The 24,049-nt window shown below is 57.6% G+C and overlaps 3 protein-coding genes across 6 annotated transcripts in view; 1 reads left to right on the top strand and 2 right to left on the bottom strand.

Moving 5' to 3' along the window:
- Positions 1–4,500, bottom strand: part of PRPSAP1 (phosphoribosyl pyrophosphate synthetase associated protein 1) — a 32,533-nt gene extending 28,033 nt beyond the window's left edge. For 2 of the 4 annotated variants that reach the window (XM_057378983.1, XM_057378989.1), the window contains exon 1: positions 523–2,236. In XM_057378983.1, the coding sequence (XP_057234966.1) occupies positions 523–718 (196 nt within the window). In that variant the 5' untranslated portion in view covers positions 719–2,236. The other 2 variants (XM_057378986.1, XM_057378984.1) reach the window with 2 other exon arrangements.
- A 207-nt stretch (positions 4,501–4,707) lies between these two features.
- SPHK1 (sphingosine kinase 1) lies at positions 4,708–12,258 on the top strand. Its single transcript, XM_057378981.1, has 5 exons — positions 4,708–5,195; positions 9,403–9,552; positions 9,837–9,931; positions 10,168–10,283; positions 10,800–12,258. Exons 1-5 carry the CDS (start codon positions 4,778–4,780, stop codon positions 11,572–11,574), a joined length of 1,554 nt encoding a protein of 517 aa, XP_057234964.1. The 5' UTR covers positions 4,708–4,777; the 3' UTR covers positions 11,575–12,258.
- Positions 12,259–13,892: 1,634 nt separating this feature from the next.
- Positions 13,893–24,049, bottom strand: part of UBE2O (ubiquitin conjugating enzyme E2 O) — a 62,155-nt gene continuing 51,998 nt past the window's right edge. The window contains exons 14-18 of the mRNA XM_057378924.1: positions 21,409–22,066; positions 20,462–20,598; positions 19,776–19,979; positions 19,054–19,111; positions 13,893–17,641 (exon numbers count right to left, since the gene is read on the bottom strand). Of these exons, the coding sequence (XP_057234907.1) occupies positions 16,887–17,641; positions 19,054–19,111; positions 19,776–19,979; positions 20,462–20,598; positions 21,409–22,066 (1,812 nt within the window). The 3' untranslated portion in view covers positions 13,893–16,886. The remainder of the gene's footprint in view (positions 17,642–19,053; positions 19,112–19,775; positions 19,980–20,461; positions 20,599–21,408; positions 22,067–24,049) is intronic.

Raw genomic sequence — 24,049 nt, 5'->3', positions numbered from 1 at the left:
AGTCATTAATATCCAAGCTCCTGGCATGTACAGAGGCAGCAGGAACCTCCCCCACAGCGCAGCAGAGAGCGAGGCTGTGCAGCCCTTTATTATTCCATTATCAGCCARGCAGGATTAGGAGGGCGGGTCAGGGAACAGTGCTGGCTTTGAGCAGGTTTAGCTCCTTTCCAAAGGCTTATCCCGGCTCAGTCTCACTCTCTGGACTCGGCTCACTTATTCTCTGTGCAAAGAGGTTTGAGTAATGCTGGGGGGAAAGTGGGCAGGGGGTCATGGAGCTTTAATAGCCCAGCAGGCAAAACCTGGGAGGTTCCTTTAGCAGGAACTCGTTTTCTATGTTGAATTACAGCGACCGGGGAGGGGAGTTCCTGAGCTGCGCCARGTCCTGCGTTGCTCACCAGGGAAAACCAGGCCTCGGCACTGCTTTGGGGCAGTTCCATGCTGGAACAACCTGGTGCTGGGGCGGGACAGCCATACCAGGCGGCTTCCTGCAAAGCTGGATGAGGTTTTGCTCTTTATTCTTACCCAAGTTTCTCCCTGGAGCCCGGGTGGGGTGGCTGAAGCATGCCGATCCCAGCCTGGCAAGGAAGGAGGAGTCGTGGGAACTGAGGCAGCAAATCCCTCTTCTTCTTTCCCAGACCAGAAATGGGGTCTGTGATGGGATGTTGTGTCCGCTGTAAGTAATTCCACTCTGGGAATGCTGCCCACAGGCATTGAGCATCGCAGCAGGGATCACCCCTGGACTGGGATGGAGCCTCCCATCCCAGCTGCAGCCAGGTGGTTCTCATTGCAGCCTCTGACTCAGCTCCCAAAAATTCCTGCGCTCACATCATGGCAGGAAACCTCTACCAGGAAGTGGTRAAAACCCTGGACGGCCTGAAATTCGGCTTCCTCCAGCGAGGGGGGAGATCAAACGGCAGAACTTTGGCCTCAGTCCCTCTGACGCCAGGGCTTGTCACCGGGGGGACGTCTCGACGAGAGAGTGGTGTGTGTGTGGCTCCTCCAGACTCAGCAGCTTTTTGCCTGRTGTTTGGGAGTGTTTTCCCTGAGGAGGCCTGAGCTCAGAAATATTTTTGAGCAAATCATCAGCTGGGAGGCATGAGCTCACCTAAATGGCATTTTTCAGGGCTTCCCAGTGAGCCCTGTGGTCCTGGACTGTGCYGGCAGCTGCCGAGAGCTCAGCCGAGGGTCAGCGCTGGGGAGCAGCCCCCAACAAGTTGCAGAGCCTGGCTGTGATTTAGGAGCTGCCACAAACACCCCCTCATCTCCTTGGAGGCTGAGAATCCTCCCTGGGCCCCTAGAGAAGCTGGATTTTGGGGGAAACCTGCCATGCCTGTGTCATGGAGGCAGGGAGAGGGTGCAGCCCGTGTTGTGCAGCAAATAAATGGCAGAGCCCGGACCTGTGTCCTAGCTCAGGTGGGATGTGATCCCAGTCATTTGACTCTATTAGCTCTGTCCCCTCCTGCTCTGTGCTGGTCACTCGTATCAGCACCAGCCCCATAGCTAAAAGGGGCCGATGTGCAGTCCCAGGATGGGTCTGTATGGAAAGGGCTCCATGTCTGCACTGGCCGCTCCCGCAGGAGCTGCCTGGAAAGTTCCCACTGCTGCAGTCGGTGCCTGTCCCCCTGCCAAGCCTGCAGCCCTGCCAGCCCCGATGCAGCGCCAGCCGTGCTATTTCTGGCTCCACCTTGAGACATGTACCTTCAGCAGTGGGAACGATGCTAAAAGAGATGGATCCGGGAGGAGTGCATCCCCCGCCCGTTCACGTCCCCGAGTGGCTGCCGGCGGACGTGGCAGAGCAGGCAGGGAAGTGGAGGAGCTGTGAGCCTCGAAGGGAAACGCTGCAGTTCATCTTGCAGCAGAGCCASGTCCTCTGCATGCCTCCTCCAGGGCTGTGATGTGGCAGTGGGACCCCAAAATCCGGGCCTGCCCTGGCACTGAGAGCCCCAGGTCTCTGCTGCAGCCCCCAGGGCACAAAGGATTATGGAAGGGCTGGGAAGTACCCAGGCTCTGTGCTTTCTTCCCCCAGGATAACTCCCAGAATGGATGAGCTTCTGGAGCAGCTGGGGGCAGGAGCAGGAGGAGCCAGAGGGAGCTGAGRGAGGTTATTGCCATATTTAACCCTTGGCTTCTTGCACAACTCAAGACAAACCTTGCTTGCTTCTTCTACCTCAATTTCCCCAAACTCAGGACACACAWGACCTTCCCCAGTAAACCCAGAGCACGGTGCTTCAAATGTACAAACCTTTTCTCCCGAATGATGTCTGCAGAGTCTGGGATACCSTTGGAGTCCTCTCAGGAGAGGAGTTAGAGGAGTGTTTGCTCTTGAAAGGAGACTGGTGGTCATGGCTGGACTGGACATCTGCTCCATGGGCSAGTCCCCTTTGCAATGAGGAAGGAGGTGGGGGGATTCTACACAAGCTGTGCCCCTGGCACGCCAGCTGTGTGCCACATCACATCCCGGCACTTCCCTCCCACACACACAGCCCAAGCAGTGCCACGTGGGCAGGAATGGAGCTGATCAGGACAAACCCGATCATCAGATGCCTGCCCACAGCCTGGGAGCTGCTGAGCTCCCTCTGGGCTGCTGGTGGGGTCGAGGGGCCTGGTTAAGGCTCTCTAATTAAGATAGCCCCAAACAACTGGTTATCAGTGCAGGGAAATAAGTGATCCCACTTCTGTCTTAGACATCACATCTGGAGGCAAACAAGTGGTGCCTGTGTGGGACCAGGTTGAATCAGCCTGTGGCTGCGGAGAGCAAAGGSACCTGCCTGGGGCTGGTGGTGGCCACCACACTGTCCACAGGATGGAGTGGGCATTCAATGGTGGCACAGCATCAGGCTTGTGTGAAGTCCCTACAGGCCAGCACTGAGATGGAAAAGCCCTGGGTGTGTATCCCCTGCTATCACGGAAGCCAACCTTGCACCAGTACCATTCTTCATCTGAGAAAAACCTGGCTGCATTTCCCTGCCCTTGGCATCCCTGCCATGGGCAGCCYTTCCCTAACCCTTCTTGCATCCACTGCTAGCCTCAACACCTTGCGATAAAGCCACTCTCAGCCCCACTCTCAGCCCCTCTGCCTTTTCCAGCAAGCAGAGCCTGGACGGGCATTCCACTCCTATTTAAAGCTCAGGCTGGCAGGACCAAGGGGGATCCCTGTGGCATGGGGCCTTGGACGGATGTAGCATGGTGAGGACAAAGCCCAAAGCAGCCTCATCGTCCCATGGCACCTGCCAGGAGCAGTGGGACAGCTGCTCTCACATCCTCCCAGCACGACTCATGCCTTCCTGAGCGGAAATTGGGAATGGGTTAGTCACCGAGAAGGGTGAGGGGCAGGTCAGGACGCTGCAATCCCCGGCATCCAGCTATTTCCTCCCATGACACCTTGCTGAGGAACCTCAGGGCTGTTTACAAACGCTCGACTGTGTCATGGCAGTGACTGGGGAAGTGGCTGAGCCCCAATCTCACCTGAATCAGCTGTAAGTGCTGCAGTTCTCAACCCAAAACATCAGGGCTGGGATCAGGTTTTGCCCCTCTGAGCATCTCTTTGTACCCACAGCACCCAGGGAAGTTTTTCTAGAAAGCACGATGCTCCAAATCACAGCATCTTGTCTCTTCCCTTACATCACCGCTGGGAAAATAAGACTCAACCATGTTATCTGACCAGCTGGTCATCCCATGCCTTTCCTGCAATTTCTTGGCCAGTTCCAGAAGGTTTAAGCAGGGACAGAGGGCTCACTGCTAATTAAACTGCCCTAAGTGTGAGGAGTGACGCCTCCCTGAGGTGCAAGCTCAAGGTTAGGACAGAGCTACATCCATGGGGAATTAGTTGGCAAAATAACAATCCTTGTTGGGCTGAGCCAGACTCCTTGGAGCCCARTGGTCCCTTGGGAGGGTGAGGTCAGTCCTGTTGCCAGTGAAAAATGCTGTCAATGATTTTTGCCAGGTGCCATGAACACAAAGCAGCTCCCAGCCWTGCTGGCACCCTCCAGGCAGGTCCCCTGGGCTCTGTCCCCAGAGCTCTGTGCCGCAAGGTCGGGTTCACAGCACAGCCCACCTCCCTCCATAGGGCTCCATGCCCATGGCACCCTCCAACCCTCACAGATACCTGATGGCGAGCCACCAGTACTGGGTAGAACATCATCCCTCTTCATCCTYCCTCCTGGAAGTGTCCCCCGCCGGCTGCCCACTGCTCTCAGCCCTCACCGTGCCTCGATTTCTCCAGGCCCTGCTTTGTTCCTCTCCTGTCGTGCTTGGAGAGATGCAGAAACGGTGTCCAACGTGGGGGCTCCAGGGACCCCTGCTAGCGCCCATCCGTGCCTTGCTGGAAATGATGTGCAGGAACTGTGGTGGGGGCGGGGGTGGCTGCACGGTGCTCTGCCGCCCCTCTCCCGGCGTGACCGTGGGTCACGGTCGGTTCCCTGCCATCCCCAGCACCGTGGGAGCACCCACGCCAGACACGCAGCCCGGCAGCGCAGAACCGCCCGCGGCAAACCTACGGCGTCACTTTGCCCCCGCCCGTCTGMAGAGCCGGTTCCCCCCGGAGCGTTGCCCGGGGCGCGGGGCGGCGCTTAGGGACACCGAGGCAGCTGCCGAGGGGCGTGGGGGTGTCGGCACAGCCCTGGGACGGGCCCCCTCGGCGGGGGAAGAGGTGGCCGGGGGGGTGGGTTAAATTTTTATGAATGGGGCCGCCCCGCCTGCCATCGCCGGGCGTCAGCAGCGAGCGGCGGCGGGCGGCGCTCCCCGGTGCCTCCCGCTCCGCTCCGCGCCCGCTCCACCGATGGCCGCCGGCCGCCGCGCTCCCCCGGAGCCCGGCGGGGGCCCGGTGCTACTTCAAGGCATCTTCGGCGCGGGGCCGGCCCCCGGTGCCGCCGCCTGCTCGCTGTCCCTGACGGCCCGGGAGCTGCAGGTGCGGCGCGCCGGCGGCTGCTCGGGCGGCTCGGCCGGTCCCGACGCCGCGCTCCGCCTGGCCGACTGCGTGGGCTCGGCCGCCTTCCCCGCGGCCGCGGCCGCCGCCTGCTTCTCGTTGGTGTGTTACCCGCTGCGGGGGCCGCGCTGGGGACCGCCCGCTCGCCAGCGCCTGGAGCGGACCTTCCGCGTCTCCCGGGGTCCCGATGCCGAGGGCAACCTGCGCATCGCCCAGGCCTGGAGCCGCCGCATCCGCGAGCTCGCCGTGCCCACCGTGCCCGCGCAGGACGGTGAGTGCCGCGTCCCCCCGCGCCCGCCCGGGACCGCTCTCCGCGGGGCTCGCTCCGCCGTGGCCTTGCGGGGGTGGGGGTCGCGGTCGGGGTCGTTCCGCCGCCCGGCCCCGCGCGGGACGGCTGTGCCCGAGCCGGGGACGCTGCGCGGTGTCGCGTTGCACGGGCACCGGGGGAGGCGCAGATGGGGGTTGACACGCGCCCCCGTGGGGTCACTCGGCCCCCCGCATCCCCCCCACCCCCCCCGAGTCTGAGTGGGACAGGGATATCCCAGCGCACAGCCCCAGGTAGGGGTTGGTGGTTTCTTCCCCTTTTCACCCTTAATTTGAAGGGGCAGCAGGGACGTGGTCACTCTATAGGAGCCCTTTGCACCCCCCCCCCACCCCCCCATCACTCCCGTTCGATAACTCCAAAGCTCCAAAGGGCAGTATGATCCAAGGAAAAAAAAGTAATCATTGCTGACGCAGGCAGGACGGGAGCCAGGCACTGTCCCCAGCAGGTCCCATCCATCACTTGGGATTTGGGGGCAGGCAAATCCCCCCAGGACCCCCRGGGTCCAGCGGGATCTCAGAGCTGCCTGGAGTGGTCTGTGTTTCTGATCCCTCTCCCCTCGGGAGCTGTCAGTGTCTGGAAGGGGAGGGTCCTGCTCGGGGGCYGCGTCCCCCAGCTCCCGCAGGCAGGGCAGGGCGTGCTGGCAGATAGTTGAACATCTGAGCAGAGATTCAATTATATGCACTACTTCATTTATTTGGCTGTCCAGTCGCTCTGATCAGACTTGGAAATTAAGAGGCATGCGGTTAGAGGGATCCTGTCAAATCACATTTAGCCCTTCCATCCAGCTCTTCCTTGCTTGGATTTTAAAATGCAGCTCTTTTTTTTACATGACCTGCAGCTACAAAACAACTTTCTGTTTGTCTTCCTAAAGAATTACAGAAAAATCCAGTGGAATGGGGTGAGGGTAGAACCAGTTCCCCAGCTCTATTTCCAGCCTGAACTCTGCAGCTGGAAGTCTCCAAGTGCTTTCCAACCCTCGCCCTGTGAGCAGGTGGTGCRAGGGTCCTGGGGCAGGAGCAGCTCGTTGAACACAGGGGCCTCGAGGGAGCTGGGAGAAGGAGGATGGGAGAAAGCAGCGCAGAATTTTGCAGTCCCTTTTGTCACTGRGGGCCAAGCAGGATTTGCAAACCTCCTCCCTCAGTTTGGGACAGAGCTAAAAATGCCCCTCATCCACACCCTGGGCTCGCACGTGCCGGCAGAGAGGCCTGTGCTGGACTGATAAGGCTGTGCTGGGAAGCTGTGGGTGAGTCCCTGCAGAGAGTCCTGCCACCCTGTCCCCATCGGGAGGGGACATGGGAGCCACCAGCGATCCCATCCTGGTGTTGTCTCAGCTCCAGTCAGCATCCTCTGGGATAAAAGCCCTGCGGAATGCTGCAGCAAGGATGAAGCTTCCCCTTCTTTATTTCACCCCAAGGGATAAACAGAAAGTCCCCAGCAGCTGATATTCCCCAAAGCTGGGGCTGCCCGCAGCGGGCAGGGACATGTCCCACACCCTATCTGGGAGGGGACAAACTGCCCCCAGGGCTTGTGTCCTGACAGGGAAATCCAGCCCCAGGAAGCTCAGCTCCAGCCTTGTGCCAGCTTGGCACGCCTACTCCTTGTGCCCAGAGAGTTTCCAGAAGGATGCAGAGATGCAGTGGAGTGGCTTGGGCTGCAGACAGCGGAGCTGTGGCAGTGTGGTCCAGGCCTGAGCATGGCCAGGACATGTCACATAAGGGGATGTGGGCAGAAGGAGTGGAACAGAGTTTGTGGGCTGGCAGCAGCTGGAGCCCCTTCCTCCTSCTGACTCAGATTCTGCTCTGCTCAGCATTTGAGGCTGAAAGCAACCACACTCTGCTGGGAAGTGGAATCTTGCTGGGATGCCAGGGACTGGCCGGTGGTTGTGCAACAGGAAGGGTTGGATGGGTCARCATGCTGCTGAAATTTGTCTCCCTGTGCATCACCACTGCTGYGCTCCAGCTCTGATCCAGCACCCTCCAGTTCCACCACAGGGCTGAGCCTGGTGCTGTTGGTGTCATCAGTCCTGCACTGRGATCACTCCTGTCACTATTCACACCCTGGTACCAGCAATCTGTCCCTTGGGAGGGAGTCATGGTGTCCCTCTGTGCCCTGAGCAGGGTTGGTTTTCCCTCTCCAGTGAAGCAGCTGATCCTCGAGGTCCCAGCCTTTCCCTRCTGCCCAGAGGAGGCCACAGGGCAGCACCACCAGGTCTGGGCAGGATTTTTAGGCAAGACCCAACTACAGCTCCATGTGTGTGTGAGAAATGATGTGCCTGGTTAACACTGTGGKGTTAAAAACTGCATTTAGGCTTTTGAAGTGCCTTTTGCTTTTGCTTTTCAATCTCCAGGGCTGGAGGGAGGAAAGGGAGAGAAAAGCCCCCAGTTACCTGCCTCCAGCAGCTGGGGCTTGATCCCCAACCCCACGTTGGGGCTCATCTGAATGATGCAGGGGATGTAGTGCTTGTAGGGACCAGGGAAGTTCTGAAGGAGTGGGAGCAGGGTCAGCCCAACCCTGGAGCTGCCTTCTGTTATCCCTGACCTGAGCTGGAGTGGCCTCTGCTCCAAGTGCTTCACCACTGTCCCTGAGGGCAGCTGGTCCCCTCGTGTCTGGAACCCACTGATAAGGGGTTGGGGAGGGCGGGGGGCAGCCAATGGCTCCCCCCTGGCCCTGGGCAGCAGTGGGGAGAAGCAGATTGGAGCCAGCACCCAGAGCCAGGCTGGAGCCAGCACCCAGAGCCAGGCTGGAGCCAGTGCCCAGAGCCAGGCTCAGCCCTGGGGCTCTCACAGGCAGATCTTTGTTGTGAATTTGGTGTCAGGTCCCAAGCAGCTGGCAAGGGGACAAGGAGGTGTCCTGGAGGGTGACAGCCCCCTGGGTCATGCATGGGGCCAGCAGTAATCCTGGTAGTGATGGAATCACGCGGTGTCTGTGTGCCCCCAGGGCTGGGTTGTGGGCATGGAGAGCGGATGCTCCGGTGCCACCTCCGCACAGGCAGCCTGTGGAGCTCGTGGCCATGACTGGTGTGGTGCTGGGTGTCACCCAGAGGAGGTGACACAYGTGGTGACCTCCTGGCCTCAATCTTGTGATGCTGGGTGTCACCCAGGGGAGGTGAYACATGTGGTGACCTCCTGGCCCCAGGCTCACCTCTACCCACCACTGTCCCCCTTGTGGGTGGCAGGAGGGGTTTAGCTATAAAACCCCAGCTCGTGTGTTCAAACAGCTCAAATAGCCCCATGTGTGCAGGTGAGGGGGGGACATGTGGACACCCCCAGCCTGACCAGGGCTGAGAGGGGATTCCCAGGCCAGGACAATTCTGGGAAATGCCTCTGCTGTCCTGACTCAGCAGCTCTTCCTGCTGAGTCAGCAGATGCAGCCTTGTGCTGGGCCCAGATCCTGGGCTGGTCACCCCCCAATCCCCTGGGCCCAGATCAGAGCTCAGGGGGCCCAGAGCTGRTGGGAACACTCCAGCCACGCCAAAACTGGCTTCACCCTGCARGGCCAGGGGTCTCCAGAGGCGCTGCAGGAGCCTGAGGCTGCTGCCCTCCCTCACTTCAGGGCTTGGGGTGCCTAGCAGCACCGGGGGGTTCTGCCCTCCTCCTCCTCCTCCTCCCTATGCCTCCCTCATGGGGCAGCTCAGTGGGCTCCCCCKGTCCCCCTGCATGGGGACCGCTGGGCTTGGGGAAGGAGAGGCTGGAAACAACTGGGGAGGCAGAGGGATGGGACCCCTGCCAGGCTTGTAATTACAGCCCGGCCGAGGCCCTCGCAGGCGAAACCTGAGCCCCGTGGGGAGCACGGGAAGAAGGAGCGTCCGTCTGCCGGCACAACTGCCTGTGCTGGCCCCGCTCCATCCGGGTGGATGAGGGGAATCGGGACCTGGAGTTCTCATTCCCCACTCTGGTGTGGCTGGGGTGCAGCGAGGGTGAAACGTCTCTGCTGATTGYGGGGGAGCTCAAGATGAGTCCCTGTGTGCTGTCTCTGCAACCTCCTCAGCATTCCCAGCAGGGACCCTCCATCTCTGCYCACCCCCGTTGACTCTGGGTAGCGATGCAGCCTGGGAAGCTTGTGGGGATAGGGGAGGGCCAGTTCCCCTTTGCTTTTTGTTTTTGGCAAATGCTGCCCTGGCTGGCAAAGCCCTGAGCCCCCTGTCCACCCCCAGGTGACAGCTATGGGGTGCTGCCCCGGCCCTGCCGCGCACTGGTGCTGCTGAACCCTCACAGCGGCTCCGGCCGMGCGCTCGACGACTTCCAGGCCGTGGTGCAGCCCATGCTGGCCGAGGCTGAAATCGCCACCACCGTCTTCGTCACTGGTGAGTCCGTGAGTCCTCCTCCTCCCTTCCCTGGKATCCTTCCTGGGCATTGCCATGCAGGGACAGGCTCCTCCAAGGGCCTCTGACTCCCTGCATCAGCAAAGCTCTGCGTCCTGCAGGATTGCTGCATTTGAGGAGCGACTGCCTCACCTCCTGCATCCCTGGCTAGGGTCACTGTCTCGGGCTAGGGTCACTGTCTCGGGCTGGGGTCACTGTCTGGGGGTGGCAGCAGACAGGGCAGAGAGACAGAGGGTGACGCTCAAATCCTCTGCTTTCCCCGGCAGAAAGAGCCAACCATGCTCATGAGAAGGTGCGAGATGAGGACCTGTCGCAGTGGGACACGTTGGTGGTCATGTCTGGGGACGGGCTGCTGTTCGAGGTGAGGGGCACCACGGGGCTGGGTGGAGCTGGGAGAGGGGGTGCCTGGGGCAGGGGCCAAGCTCTGAGTCACCAATTCAGGCTGACAATGGCAAAGGAGAGATGGCACCAAGCTTGGAGCAAAGCAGCTGTGGCCTCTGTCCTGCCCTGGGCAGGGTCACCGTGGGCTCTGCTCCCCCCTGGCTGGGCAGGGGCYGCTGGGTTCCTTGGGTACCACAGGCTCCTTCATCCCTGCAGGTGGTGAACGGGCTGATGGAGCGCCCGGACTGGAAGGAAGCCATGAAGAAGCCGCTGTGCATCCTGCCAGGAGGCTCTGGGAATGCCCTGGCTGCCTCCATCAACTACTACGCAGGGTGAGTGGCACCTGGGGGGCAGCAGGTGTGGGGCATCTGCTGCCCCCTGCACTGGCCAGCACCTGGGGCTGCACCATGAGGGGAGAGAGAGGCTGTGTGAGGCTCCAGCCCTGGGATGCCCAGAGCTGACTGCCAGGGTCCTCACTCCCCACAGGCTGGTGCAGCACAGCCCCAGCTGTGAGCAAGGAATGGTCACCCCTCTGTATCCTTCTCCCCCACCTCCCTTTCTCCTCTCTGGGCTCAGAAATTGGTAAAGCTTTAACCCAAGGATCCAGCCCAGGCACAGCCAATCCTGCTGTCTAGGGGAGCCAGGATTGCCCTGACTCAGTTCCCTCTTTCAGGAACTGGTTTATCCTTCCTACCCCCAGCAAAAACACTCCCAGCAGCTGTTTCTGAGGGACACTGTCACCCAGCTGGGACATGTCCCAACCCTGACACAAGGGTGAGGTTTGCAGGTGGATTCTGGGCAGCAGGARGGGTCCTGAGCTACAAACTCACCCTCTCCATCCCTCACAGCTACGACCACGTCGCCAAGAAGAARCTGCTGACAAACTGCACCTTCATCCTGTGCAAGGGGCTGTACACACAGATGGACCTGGTGTCGCTGAGCACGGCCTCGGGCAAGCGCTTCTTCTCCTTCCTGGGCTTTGGCTGGGGCTTCATCTCGGACGTGGACATCGACAGCGAGAAGTACCGCTGGCTGGGCAATGCCCGCTTCACCCTGGGCACTCTGCAGTGCCTGGCCAAGCTCAGGGTGTACCACGGCCGCCTGTCCTATCTGCCCTTCAGCCCCGAGCAGGGCACCTCCCCGGCAGCCCGGGACGCCCACGGGCCSGTCACCAACGGCCTCATCCCGCAGCCGGCGGGGACGGACGCGCCYGGCTCCCTGCCCCCCGACTCGCTGCTGGCGCCGCTGAGCCAGCCCGTGCCGGCGCACTGGACCGTGGTCCCCGAGGAGGAGTTTGTCCTGGTCTATGCCATCTACCAGTCCCACCTGGGCACCAACCTGCTGATGGCGCCGGCGGCGCGGCTGCACGACGGCTGCATCCACCTCTTCTACATGAAGGCCGGCATCAGCCGCGTGACGCTGCTCAAGCTCTTCCTGGCAATGTCCAGGGGGACCCACCTGGACTTGAACTGTCCCCACCTGTGCTACGTCCCCGTCCGGGCTTTCCGCCTGGAGCCGCGGGTGGCCGCGGGCATCATGACGGTGGATGGGGAGGCGCTGGCCTGCGAGCCCGTGCAGGGCCAGGTCCACCCCCGCCTCTGCCGCGTCCTCAGCGGCTCCTGAGCTCCGCGTTCACCCTCCCTGCAGCGCTGAGCTGCCGGCACGGCCCGGCGCGAGGGTGGCAGAGCCTTCCTCCCACTCAGGAACCCCCTCCTTCCATAGCAATAGGTCTTGGGGGGCGTGGGGCTCATCCCTTCCCTTGCCCCCGCGCTTAGCTTTACCCACTTGGGGCAGCCGCCAGTGCTGTCCCAAAAATGAGCCACAAGCCCCATCAGGTACTCGGTGCCGGCGAGATGCCAGCGTGTTTTATCCTGGTACGAGGTCCCGGCCCCAGGCGGCTGCGCCGGCACAGCCCCGTCCCCTCCCCGGCTCGGACGCACACGGTGGCATTGCTGTGTCCCCGCCCCGGAGCCAGTGCCACCCCCCCCAGGGAGGGTCAGGACCAATAGATCTAATACAATAAACCGACTTTTTTAAGAATGTTTCTACCCAAAGCTTCCTGTAGAAGCRGAGTTTATTCTTGTGAGAATGCGAAATAAATATCTAGCGTTTGCAAAAAAATCCCCCCTGGGTTTTGAATCCAAGCTGACGGCTGCTGTCAGGGGCAGGGCTCACCCACGGCCCGGTGACACGGACAGCAGGACAGGTTTAGCTCAGCACCGCAGCCCTTGGCTCCTGACATCCTGGGGCCAGGAGCAGCGCAGAGTGAGGGGCCCCAGAGATGCTCCTGGGGGTGGGGTGCAGGACACAGGGCACTGCTGCCACCACCCAGCTCCATTTCGGGGGTGCAGCGATGTGTCCCTGCTCAGCCTCATCCTGTGGYTGGTTGAATCCAGGGAGCTCAGCCCTGCAGACGCTTGGGGACATCCTGGGGCAAGCTCGGTGCCTCTGAGCGAAGCAGGGAAGAGCTCATGGAAGAGGTTAAGGAGGGGTCGATGGAGCTGAGGGGTTTGGCTTTCTGCCGGCAGGAGGGGCCCTTTGGGGGCCTCCTGAATCCTTTTTCTTGGGCAACCCAGGGCCAGCTGGAGCCCTCCTACAGGTCTGTGCCCTGGGGCTTGCCCTGGGGGGGATTACTCAGCCTCTTTGGTATAAAATTGCAGTAATTAAACCCTGTTTTCAGCGCTTAAGTACAAAGCAGAAGAGTAAACAGTGGTGGCTGTTTGCATTTATTCAACTGCAAACTATGCAATTAGGATGGCAGATCCGGGAAAGAAGAGCACGATTGTCCTTCCCCCATGGCCTCACTGGCTCATGGAGAGGAGCCCTGTTCCCGAGCCAGCAGGGCAGGCAGCAGCTGGGAACCACCTCCCAAAATAAAGCTATTTCCCCCGTGGCGTCGGGCCAGGTGTAAAAACAGGCTGAGCAATAACTCTGACCCTGYTGAGCTGCTGGAGGGAGAGCGCAGGGCAGGGGATGCGCTCCGAGCTCTCGCTGTCTCAGTCAAGGGACGCGGATCAGCGGAGCGGAGCCGTTCAGGCTCACAGCGCCTGAAAAGCTCCCTGCGGGCTCCTCCCGGAACGCCCGTGTGCCTCTCAGCAGCAGCAGCTTGGCCGGGATCGCCCTTGCCCTCCCTTGCCCGGGTTTGCTGCGCGTCTCTGCCGTCACCCATYTGCTCCGAGAAGGTGTCACGGCAGCAGCGGGCTCTTCCCGGGGAGCCCCGGCCRCTCCTCCCGCACAGCCCCTGTGCCGGGAGCCGAGGGAGGGGTACCGGGGGTTGTGAACACATCCAGAGCAGCCGTGAGTCCCAGCACACCCAGACACTGCCCCTGCCCTGCCCCTGGAGCTGCCCCTGCAGGCTGAGCAGGGCCAGGGAGGGCTCGCAGGGCACAGAACAGGAGCCAGGGCTCCAGACTCCACATCCATCAGGGCTCCAGCTTCCACCCGCACCCCGGAGCTGTGCAAGGCCCCAGCTCGGACACGGCTGGGTCCAACCTCATCCATCACCCACCTCCCTGTGTGCTGAGGTGAAGGGCCGGGCAGGGCAGAGCTCCCAGGGGCGTTCCTAACAGGCTGGGGGGCTGCAATGGGTTTTTTTTTTGCTGAGTCTGGCCCTGTTCACCGGGGCTGCCAGCAGCGGTGCTGGGGCACACACTGAGCCGAGCATCAACAGCGACTACAGAAAACAAACAAAAAAAACAAAACAAAAACCCAGCCTGACAGATGTCCTGTAAATCAGGGGCTTGGGGAACAGTTTATAGGGAGCCACAGGGGTAACCTGTCCCTGCCAGACCTGCCTGGATCCCTCTGGACTCACCGGGCTCAGCCTCAGCCAGCGGGACCCCATCCAGCCCCGAGGCTGGCACAGGGATGCGCCGGGAAGGGGCAAGCGCCAGGAGCGTGGCAGGGGGTGGTGGGGGAAAGAAAGAGACAACTCACAGGACTACTCACAGAGGCAAAATTTAATGGCAAGTCATCTTCCCTCCTTTATTACACCTTGGTTAGCCAAACAAAAAAAAAATCTGCAGGTAAAAAAAGTTTTAATGGTCACACAGCACTTTATACATATATCGTAAGCAACCAAGCATCCACATCTGCACGTGAACGACACACCTCTAAGCATGGCCTCAATAGTCAGGTTTGTGTTTTTTATTCATTAAATACTGTACAGAATCAAGGCTACAAACTGATTTTGTAATGCTTCTTCCCCAACCCCAGCACTTAAAACAGTTACAGGCTGCTCTCATTTGTACATCACACAGTCGTGTAGCCAGTTTTAAGGCTAACAATATGCATCATGCTTTGGCTTTTTTTGTGTGTTTTTAATTTTTTTTTAAGGTTTTAGCCTTTTAAATTTTGTTACCCTTAAATATTACATACATACACAAAAAATTACATAGCTGCAGTGTGCTCACCACCAACCTCATCACCCAGGAGCTTCACATTATCAAAAGCTTTAGAAAATTTGTAAACCTCTGTGCACGCTTGGGTTTGGGACAGCTGCAGAGAGCRAGCAGTGCCAGTGGGGCAGCGTCCCCTTCCAGAAGGGCAACATTCACCTCCTCGGAGGAAGCCCGGCCCGTGCAAAAGCTCTTGACTCGGAGCTGAGACTTTTGGGGCAAAGGGGAGGATGTGGCGCCCAACCCCTGCCCTGTGAGATGAGAGCTGCGGAGTGGGAAGGGAAAAGGGGAACCCTACAGCTCCTCCATCCCCAGAGGGTTCCTGCCTCCCTCCCTCCCTGTCCTACRGGCTAAGGGCAGCGACAGCCTGGCTCTGAGGACAGAGGGTGTCTGTCTGTGCATCACCAGCCGTGGTTGTGCCTGCAATCGGCCTCTGCCTGTTCTTCCCCTGCCCTGGAGCAGTGGCCTCACCCCTGCCCCAGCCCTCTGAGACCCTCCCGTGCTCCGCTCAGAGGGATCCATTCACTCCCAAACGTGGCCGTGGTTACAGCTGCAGCTCACACTGCCCCTCCCAGGGCCCCCAGCACCTCTGCACCCCAAACTGGGGTCTGCCAGACAGGGAGGGCTCCTGGAGCACRGCCAGAGCTGCTGCACAGATGATCCACCCACAAAGCAGTGTCTGGAGAGCTCTGCAGCCCAGGTCTTCATCACAGCCAAGCCTTGCATCCTCTGGAGCACCGGGATGTGTCTTCCAAAAACCCGATGGTGGATGGGGACATGAGAAGGGCTTTGTGCAGCCAGCCCCTGGCTCGGGAGTGTCACGGGGGCAGCAGGAACGCACAGGGAACTGGGTGGGAGGGATTTGGGCTGGTGGGTGCAGCCCTCGGTGTTTCTGGGAGCAATAAGTACTGTGCCAACGTGCTGGGATTCTCCTGCTGCTCTCCAACTCTGAGCAAGARCAAAAGCAAAGGGGAGCTTTGGCTCCATCCTTACCTCTGGCAGAGCCACCTGCTCCGCCTGACTCCTCCTCGGGAAGCCTGGCACCACTGTCTCCCTGCGCAGCTGGAAGGACCGACGGACTCTCCCTGACAGACTGTGCTCCCCGTGGATGCTACATGGGCGCCTCTCCCGTGCCTGAGCACGGGGCAAAGGCAGCAAGGCTGGGCTGTGACCACCCAGCCCCACAAGTGAAGGTAAAGTGTGTGCAGACAGGACCTGAGGCCTCAGAAATGGACCAAGGGACTCTGGCAAGTCACTGTTTCAAAGTGCTCACGGTCACCAGCCCAGGCTGCCCTCGCCAGGTGTTTCCCAGAGCGTTTGGCAGCGCCGTGGTTGAGATCAGGGATCAGATGTGCTGTGCCCACGGTGCTGCTGGCCACAGCCAAACTGCCATGGGAAACAGCTGGCAGGGGAAGGAGCTGATAACAGCCCAAAGCAGCGCTGGTGTAACAGCACAGGAACAGGCACAAGCTGCTGCTGCTGCTACAACAGGGCYTCGCCATGACACAACTTCCCGGGGTGACCCTGGCTCCAACGGCTCCGGAGCACCCGTGTACAGCTGGATGAGGCTGCAGCAGCCACGCCAGRTTCATCCAGATCTACAACAGGCCCCAGGATCACTCGCTGCTGCCTGCCCGGGTGGGGCCGGGATCCAGGGTGGGTGTAGTGCTGTGTGACAGCCAGAATGGCTGGGAACAAAACACACGGATACCTAAGCAAGTAACGAGGGCAGAACCCCGAATCCCATGTATTTCTAGAAGACAGGCATGCATGGTGGGGAAAGGGAAATTTGCCTCACTCTGGAGAAAAAGAAGTGGGGATTGCTAGACTTGCCTCCCGGAGAGCAACCTGGAAGTTGCAGAACTGGATGGAAAGTCTGCAGGACTCCCAGGGCAGCACAAGCAGCAGAGCTGAGCTCTGGCCCTGCCTACCAATCCCCACTGGAAGAACCTCGTAGCTATGGGTGAACAACTAAGACTAGAGCAACTCTGTATGGTGTAGACAACTCCAATGCAAACACAATCCAATGTCTAAGTACAGATAAGCTGGGGTAGACTTCATAGAACCCATGGGAACGCCGAGAAAAATAAAAGACTGGGAGGGCATTGCCCTTCATTTCCAGAAACTACAGCAATCCCTTCTCCTGGCTGGAACCCCCACCAGAACAAACTGCTGGGTGTAGCGCTGGGTGGGAAGAGTCCTTGTGTGGAAATGTGCCCCAAGATGAAAGTGCAGAGGGAACGTGGCTGCAAGACTGCTTCTGTGCAGGTCTCAAATCTTACCATTGCAGGGTCAAACTTGCAAGAGGAGCACGTACTTGGGACAGGGGWAAGGAAGAGGGGTTGGGGGCAAAGAGTTATTCATGCTTAAACAACCTTTCCTCAGAGGAGCACTCAGGCCTACCACCTTCTTTGGAACAAACCAAGCTGAGGAAGAAAAGCTGGAAGGAGAAGTCAGTTGATTGGTAACAGCATTTGCCAATTTACTTTCTGCTGCTTTCCCTTCTCCCCTGCACCTGCCTGTCCCTAACCTGATGGTTTATTTGTCCTCTGTCCACTCTGGGATGTTGGCCCCTGCTAAGGCAGCCCGGTACTGCTGCAAGACACCGCGGATGCTTTTAATGAACCCCTTGGACAAAGGGAAGAGGGGAAACCCAATATCAGGGTAACCGCTCTTCTCCGGCAGGAAACTCCTGTAGCTCTTTCTCCTTTTCTTTGGTTTCACGCTGGGCTGCRAGGCAGAGTCCTGGGCAGCCTTCCCCTCGTCCGTTCGGTCTCTGGCCAGGTCCCCCCTGGCTTGGCCTGTGCTCTCCGAGTCTGAGTACTGTTGGAGGTCGCCGGCGTTGGGCGCTGCRGTCTGGAAGTCGGACTCGTCCAGCTCGTCCTTGCCGTCCAGCGCCGAGTCGGACAGTTCGGCGGCCGCCCCCTGCTCCGAGCCGTACTCCGCCAGCGCCGCCGCCGCGTCCCCGGGGCTCTCGGCCAGGCTGCCGCCGGCGCACAGGAGGGAGGCAGAATCGGCCCCGTTGGCCTGTTCGTGGCTGCGCTCCACCAGCTCGTTGGTCTCCAGCCAGGACTCGATGCGGGACACCAGGCGCCAGCCGTTGCAGCGGAAATGCTCCCGGATCTCGTGCTCRAAGACCTCCACGGGCCGGCGCAGCAGCTGCATCATGGACTGCACCACGCGGATCAGCGTCATCTCGTTGTAGCAGCGGCTGTTCTCGTAGCCCTCCTGCAGCCCCCGGTCGCTGTCAAAGCCCGCCTCGTTGTAGTAGGGCTCGTTCACAAGGATGAGACCTGCAGGGAGAACGGGACACCGAGGGGTTAAGGGAGGAGCGTCAGGAATCACCATCCCCTGCCAGTCAATTCCTGCCAAGGGGTCAAAATCAAGGGTTGAGCACAGGCCAGGCTGAACACCCAGAACCTGCAGGACGAAAAGGACTGGTGTTGCAAGGGGAGCATTGTGTGAAGTGGTGGGGACCTCAGACACTACAGGGAGTGGCATCCACRTTCCTTGGCTGGCAAGAACAGTTCTCTGCCAGCACAATGCAGAGGGCACAAAACAGYAGAGGAGGTCAAAAGGGCAGGAAGGGAGAGGTTTCACAGCTCCTTTCACTTCCCTCCTGCAAAAATCCCCACAAACACAACCAAAACTTTTATTTTCCTCCTCTTAATCAGAACAAAGGCCTGACTATAGCAACAGGCTTTGAGCTGGCCAGGTTTTACCCTATCCAGCAGCGTCCTATCAGTGCAGTTCTGAGACACAGAAGACCGTGACAAGTCACCTTTACCAAAATTTCTCCTGCTTGCTTCTGGTYTAATGAGATTACAGGTATGTAGCAACAGTACCAGGCTGCTGGCAGCCTGCCACAAGCTGCATTAGAGCTGGGGAGATCATGAGTCTCTCAAAACCCAGGAAGCAGGAGAGGAGATTTTCCCCTAACACCAAGTTGCTCCAGTAAAACATTTAGCGTTTCATTTTCTAAATTTGGATCCCCGGCTTTGCAAATGGGAAAAGGCTTTTATTGTGGTGTCCTTCCCCCACAGGAGGATACAGGTGGATTGTGGGAGTTCAGAGGAGCAGGAGTTGCCTCCCGTCAGCAGGAACCTTTGCTCTGTGTCAAAGATTCCTCATCACAAGCCTGGGCTCCCTGCACAGAGAGTTGTCCATGAGGAAGTTGTGTGATTTAGTCTGTCTGCTCCCCAACTGGATAGGGCAGAGCAAAGCCCCTGGGGCTCGTCTAGGCACACCCCTGATTATTCTCTGCATAAACACCAGCACCACGTGCAAAACACGCCCCATGTAGGATGGGCGGGTGACTCAGCGGGGATCAAAAAAAAAGTCCTGCAACCCAGTTTAGCAACTTCAACTAACTTTGGTAACTGGCTAAGGACACTATGGTTCACCTCTGCCAGCTCAGAGTAACAAGCAGACAACTCTGTGCTTGGCTGCTGCAGTGAGAAGAAGGGAAAGCATTGTGTCAAAGCCCTGGGATGCAGCCAGAACTCTGGGCATGAGGGGAAAAGCTGGCACCTGCTTCCACTGCTCAAGTGGAGAGATAAGGACACTGCTGTGTCCAGCAAGGTGAGAGCAAAAGGCAGCACTAACCCAACTGGGGCAGCAGATCCCAACTGTGTGCCCCCCATAGGGCAACATCCCTTCCCCCCTCTGCCTTTTCCTGTCCCACTGGCTTGGCAGGAGCATTTACCTTGGATGGAGATGAGTACTTGAAGGAGACTGGATTTACTGGTCCACCTTTCTGTCCCCTGAAATGCACACAYAAATGTGTTAAAGGGCTGAAGCACCACCAGTTTGCTCTGTGACGACTGTCAGATGAAGTGAGGCGCCAGTTTCTCTGCATTCCTGTTGCTGACATCCTGTGGCTCACACCAGGAACCAGGAACTGACTCCACAAGCAYGTGATGTGCTGCTGTCCCATCTCAACAACACATCTCTCCGTTATTTTCTTACCAGCACCRCACCCCCTCAGGCCACTTCTGTCTGGAATGGTGTAACCCAACACACCAGCCATCAGTTCCAACCCCTCCCCAGCTGTCCTGTCCTGCTGAAAAGATATTTCCCTGGCTCTGTTTATTCCTAGTGTCCAGCAGGACTTTGTACTATGCTTACATGATTTGTCCACAGTGTGGGAGACAGGGGCCTAACCCATGGTATACACCCTATGCTAGGGTGATCTGAGCAGGGACATCTCACTAAGGAAAGACAGTGGAGTCAAATACAGACCCAGAAAAAACCAAACTACACCAGTTACCCACTCCAGACACCTAAACCAGATCCCAAAGCCCAAGCCACCCCCAGCTCAAGCACCACCCAAGAGCAGAAATCACCCAGGTCTGGTAGAAAGTGMCTTGTTCCCAAAGCAGCCTGGCACAAGCCCTGTCCCCACAGACAGGTGGGTGATGGCATTACCTTGCCTATCCAGGTCCCCAGGAGGCTGACACACACTTTGCCATTGTCGTACAGGTTGGGATTCAGTCTCCCACTGCACTGGGAGAGGTAGCGGAAGAGAGGCGGGACAGCGGGGTAGATGTTGGGGAGCTGGATGTCGAAGAGGAAGAGGCCATCTTCRTAGGGTGTGCGTGTGGGGCCTTTGATAAGTGCTGAGAAGAGATCCTGTGGGGAGAGGCAGGAGGTCAGGCACTGGGAAACACCCTGTTCCCCTGGCAGGGCTGCACTGACACAGAGGAGAGCGGGGATGTGATTGACTCAGCCCTCGCAAGTGTCAGCTCAACCAACACAGCTCAGGGCGCCTTCCCCCTGCAGAAGCTGCACCTTGGGAACAGAGTGAACCTTTGGATCTGAAGCAGRGCTTTGAGGATGGTCAAAAATCCCAAATTTGCTCCCTGCTGACACAGCCTGCTCAGCACCCGGAASAGGCTCCCTGCAATCAGCAGCTCCTTGTCTGCCACCCTGACTCGGGGAATGCCAAAGCAGCAAAAGCAGCCATTTTGGGTAATTACAGCCCTGTTTCACATGCTGCACACATTCCTGCAGCTCTAATGCAAAGGATTAGGGCTAAGCAGGGAATTCCAAAGACAGAGATCCGGATGCTGAGCCCAGCGCTACCACAGAGACATCTGAGAGCGGGCACTTGCCATTCGATCCTCGAAGGTTTTCACCATGATGCCATCAGGCAGGGAGGTGGCCAGCAGAGCCATCTCTTTCCTCACGGTGCTAAAGAACTTCTTGGCTTCTGGGGGCTGGAACTCCATTTTCTTGAAGGCATGGGAATCTGTGGAGCATGGAAGAGAATGAGATCAACAGCCAGCCTTTGGAAACTGCCACAGGTCTCTCGTGAAGGCAAATCTACYCCTGTGTAATATGCATCACGTGGAAGAGAGGAGTTAACTCGCTTTAGGGCTGTGCCAGGAGGCAGGAGAGATTATTTCCCACACAGTACAGCAGCCACAACCTGCATCTCCTGTTCTCACTGTGCCCCAGTGCCACAGCTGGGACAATGCCAAAGGGCAATGGCTGTTTCTCTGCCAGACCAAAGCACAGCTCTCCATTTTCCCTTGCCCACACCTGAAACTTCACAAGAGTCTGGACACCTTTCCCTCCCAGGTCTGGCCTGGCTGGCTCATGAGCATCTTGGGCTCTGCTGTCACCAATGTTCTACACAACCAGATGCTCTTTTTTTTATTTCTGGCCATTAACACTGGTGCCAGTGAAAAAGGACACTCACTTACCAAGGACACCCGACACAAGAACACCAGCTGTTCCTGCTCTGCTTCTCAACCAATGAAAAAAAAAGCCTGAACAAACCCTGCAACTTGCAAGGAAATGTCTGCAGTGGAAAGCAACTGATCTCCAACATWAGTTACCACCCTGGGAAAGAGGGAAGCACCTGAGGCTTGGGAAGGTGCAGGAGTGCCTAGAGATGCCATCTAAAAGCCATGCTTAGGTCCCAGAACASACTGTGCTACAGAGGTTGGCTTAATTTCTCCTCTCCAGTCAATGAGCTGTGAAAACAACTATGMAGAGAGAATCCAAAAGGTTTGAGGCAAAGGTTTTGCATAAAGAAACACCATCCCACACTCACCTGGTGCATACTCCAACACAGAGAACACTTCTCCCTTGGCACTGGTGAAGGTGACTCCAGGCTTGCCTCCACTCTGCTGGCAGAGCACTGGTGTCTCACTGGGCCACTCTGACCTCACTGGTGTCTGTGCCTCTGCTTTTTCTTCCTTCTTCTCTGTTTCTACCATGGCTTCCATCTTTTCYTCCTCAGCAATAGCCACATTATCCAAGGTCTTCTTTAGATTTTCCTGCAGCTTTTTAATATCGTCCAAGAACTTCTTCTCCCGAGTGGGTTTTTCCAGTTCCACAGTTGGGGAGGTGGGAGAGCCAGTCAGCAGCTGCTCCACAGTCATATTTTTCAGGCTTTCTAAGATCTTGATGGCCTCCTTTAGTTCCCTGAAGCTCTTTGGGGCTCCGTCCTTGCCAGCTTTCTCTGTAGCAAGATCTGCAACTGCCATAGCCACAGCTCCCTGGACTTGCTCTTCGACTTTTTTCACCTCCTCTGCTGCTGGTTCCTCAGGTTCAAAGTCYTCAATTTTTGGGTGGTCATCTTCCATGAGGCCATTGTCTGTCTCCCAGCTGTCACTTTCATCCTCCCACTCCGAGGATGCCCCACTGGTGCTGCCATCGACAGAATCATAGTCCGACTCCTCAATTTCTGATTCGATATTGTACAAGTGCTAAAGAAGAGCAGAGTTACATGAGACTTAGGCTGAAGTCAACGATTTTAGTTTTTAAAAGCAAGTAATGAAGAAGGAGTTTCCATCTGGGATTGGTTGGGCTGTTTCAGCCCCTTCCATCTCTAGTGACATGGATTATGAAATCACACAGCCCCATCCCTCCACTTTTCCAACTATGGCAATGGGGGTAAAACCAGGACAAGTTCTAGGCGGGCTGCAGTCCTCCCAGTATCTGGGATCCAGCCCTGGAGGGCAGGCAGGCGCCCCAGAGTTACCTGGGTGCCCCAGGGTTTCAGAACATAGAGCTCAGAAGGTATTTGATATCATGTGAGGAGTTGGTATTTCTGGTCCTGCTTCTGCACCAGCAACTGCGCTGGCACAGAGCCCTGGTTTGGCTGCCTCCACACTCAGTCCTTCCTCAGAGACAATGCTGGAWCCAGGAACACATTCCCACAGCAGCTTTCCTCTCCTGTGGCACACAATACTGGCTGACAGAGCCTTGCTAGGCTGCTTTAGCTGTTATATGTGACTACTGCTTAAAATTCAGCTGGGACAACGAAGCCTCACCCAAGTTGCTGAATAAGCTCTTACATAAAACGTTCTCTTCCCTCTCACTACTGGAAGCTGAAGACATCCCCACTCCATCCAGCCTCACGTCCTACAACCTGCTTTTGCAGCACATGCTATATCTCAGGAGGTCTCTCTGCAGAGGTTTACAGACCTTGTCCAGCTATGAGCACCAACACCTAATCAGGTGAGCAAGAACACCTTACAGGGCTGTGTTTGCAGTTACAAGATGGGAGCATTTTATCCACAAGCTTMTGACACTTGAGTGACAGCCCAAGAATCCTTTTAATCTTGCAAGATATGACCCCAGAGGCTAAAGCACATGGACACTCAGTCATCTTGTCAAAACCTTCAACTAAACCAGCACTGTCGAGCCACCCAGAGACAGGCAGGCAACAGAGGTTAGTTGGGTTCAACACATGTGACTGCAGGCAGGAAAAGCCATCAAAACTCACTGCCCTAAAAGCTAATCCAAATCTGAGTTGGAAAGTTAATTAGCTAGTTATGGCATCTTTATTTTTAGAGCTGTGAAAAAGCACCCAGACAGCTCGGCTCTGGGCACATGGTCAGGCATTGATAAATCATGGTTTTACCAACTGATAACTCATGTTCCTGACATTTCCCCAACTCCCATAATTACRCAGACGAGCAGAATCGAAGGGACTGGCGTGACACAGCAGGAGCTGCTGCAGAGCCCCGGCACCGCAGTGTGAGAACAGCCCTTTGTGGAGCAYGCATCAGACCTCTGATTGTGCCTGTGATCCAAGCACATGTGACAACAGGGGGAAGGGAGACAGCAGCCTGCTTTGTACGCCCCASTCCACTGCCATAGTGCAGGCATTGACTATTCTACTGTAATTAATGCAGAGCTGCTTGGTTTAAAAAGGAATCTTGCTCAAGTACTTTGTACTTGCAAAGGCATCTCTGCAGTGGAGGCAGTGGCTGCTCTGCCAGTGACAGAATGGGACCCTACAGATGCACATTGTCTTGTGTCTTTAGGCTGTCTGCCTTCATTCCAGGCAACAAGGACAGAAGACACATGATGAAACTGTATGGGGAGTAGTAAGTATGAGTACAAGACAGTACAACAAAAGCCTTAAAATAAGCCAAGATAAATCAGCAGGGTGCAGTGGACTAACAGTGTGGCTGTATCTTTTTTTTTCAGCTTGCACTYGACCCTTTTCTCTCCCGGCCCTGGGATAAAATTTGAGTCTGATCTCTAGGTTAGCTAAGGTGACAATTTGTGGCCCTGGTCCAGCTTCTGGAAGAGTTTCTTTAGCCAAAAAAACGACTATGGCGCCATTTCACAAGAGAGACGGAACACGCAATCGTCTTTCAGCAGTGCCCTGGTTGGGCAATGCACCAACCCAGGCTCCACTCAGAATGGATGATCCCTGAGCTCTGCAAAGCACCAGG

The sequence above is a fragment of the Malurus melanocephalus genome, unplaced genomic scaffold, assembly GCF_030028575.1.
Source record: "Malurus melanocephalus ecotype Western Australia unplaced genomic scaffold, MMel_1.1 scaffold_381, whole genome shotgun sequence".
Taxonomy (NCBI): Eukaryota; Metazoa; Chordata; class Aves; order Passeriformes; family Maluridae; genus Malurus; species Malurus melanocephalus.
The sequence above is the reverse complement of the archived record's forward strand: the minus strand, read 5'-3'. Positions and strand labels throughout refer to the sequence as shown.